Source organism: Sinocyclocheilus rhinocerous, unplaced genomic scaffold (genome assembly GCF_001515625.1).
Source record: "Sinocyclocheilus rhinocerous isolate Xijiao unplaced genomic scaffold, SAMN03320098_v1.1 scaffold404, whole genome shotgun sequence".
Classification (NCBI taxonomy): Eukaryota; Metazoa; Chordata; class Actinopteri; order Cypriniformes; family Cyprinidae; genus Sinocyclocheilus; species Sinocyclocheilus rhinocerous.
Window position 1 is genome coordinate 617966 of NW_015628680.1, and position 1278 is coordinate 619243.

The 1278-nt window shown below is 45.9% G+C and overlaps 1 protein-coding gene across 1 annotated transcript; it reads right to left on the reverse strand.

The window, feature by feature from the left end:
* On the reverse strand, positions 1 to 981 carry LOC107737956 (dual specificity phosphatase DUPD1-like). The gene is made up of 3 exons (XM_016549610.1): positions 797 to 981; positions 381 to 647; positions 1 to 269 (listed from the first exon to the last, which is right to left on the reverse strand). The coding sequence occupies exons 1-3, from the start codon at positions 798 to 800 to the stop codon at positions 193 to 195; spliced, it is 348 nt and encodes a 115-aa protein (XP_016405096.1). The 5' UTR covers positions 801 to 981; the 3' UTR covers positions 1 to 192.
* Positions 982 to 1278: the final 297 nt, after the last annotated feature.

The following is a 1278-nucleotide window of genomic DNA, read 5'->3' on the forward strand; positions in this document are numbered from 1 at the left end:
TTTAAATCTGTGTTCTATTTTGCTTTTATCTGCCATTTTTTCATCTTTTTGTCTGTTTTTTTGCCCTGTAACTTTAGCTTTTGCTGCAGCACAAGTTCGGCATTGAGGAACGCCAGGTGCTTCAGATGGCCGAAATAGGGCTTGATGCATCTCACCTTTATGACGTGATCAATGACCTTCTCCACCATCATGTCATGGCAAATCATCAGATAAGCCAGAAACAGTCGCCGAGTGGCTGAGGCCCTGTGTGCAGTGAGTCAAAACCTTACCTGAGGAAAGACAAACAGAATGACGGTCAAAAAACTCATTCCCAGACAGTAGAACACTTGATAAAAGATGAGAAATTGAGTGTGTGTGTGTGTGTGTGTGTCAGCTCTTACTCGTTGGGTTCCTCAAGGCCTTATGGATAAATTTGGCTGCTGGCAAGAAGTACTTGCTGATGTTGGCCCAGTGTCTGAACGAAGGCAAGCCACAGTAAGTGATGTTCATGCCGCTGTAATATCTGGACCCTGTATTGACCGTTCCTAGTAGGTTTTTCTCGCTTGCCATTCCCAACAAGAACTTCAGGTCCTTCTTGGCCGCTGCAGCGTTTAGGATATGCGTAATTCCCATCTCCTTCAGTTTATCTCGGTCCCCATGCAGTCTCTCTGCACAAAAACACAACAGCCTAGGTTGGTCTTTCGATTTACAATGAAATGACAGCGCTTGTAAATCAATAAGAGAATTATCATTGTCTTTGGTACTCCTGCAATTCATTATTAATTCAACGCATGGTATTTATTAGTAGACTACTTACTCATTTCCAATGAAGACCCTGGGCCAGACCTCAGTGACAGGAGTCTTGGACAGTGTACATTCCCTCAAACGATCCTCCAGCTGGGACACGTTTAGACGGATGTAGTTTTCCAACCTTAAAAGCTCTGATGTCACTTCAGGTTCTGGCTCAGGAGCGCTTGGATCTGGGACACACGATTCCTCTGGATCAACCAGATCCACTTCAGGTTCAGGGATACACGATTGCTCGATATCGACCAGATCCGTTTCAGGTTCTGGTCTGGAAGTGCTTGGATCTGAGACACATGATTCCTCTGGATCAAGAAGCTCCACTTCAGGTTCTGGATCAGGAACGCTGGGATCTGGGACACACGATTCCTCTGGATCAATCAGATCCACTTCAGGTTCTGGCTCGGGAATGCTGGAATCTGAGACACATGATTCCTCTGGATCAATCAGGTCCGTTTCAGGTTCAGGGACACACGATTCCTCTGGATCAACCAG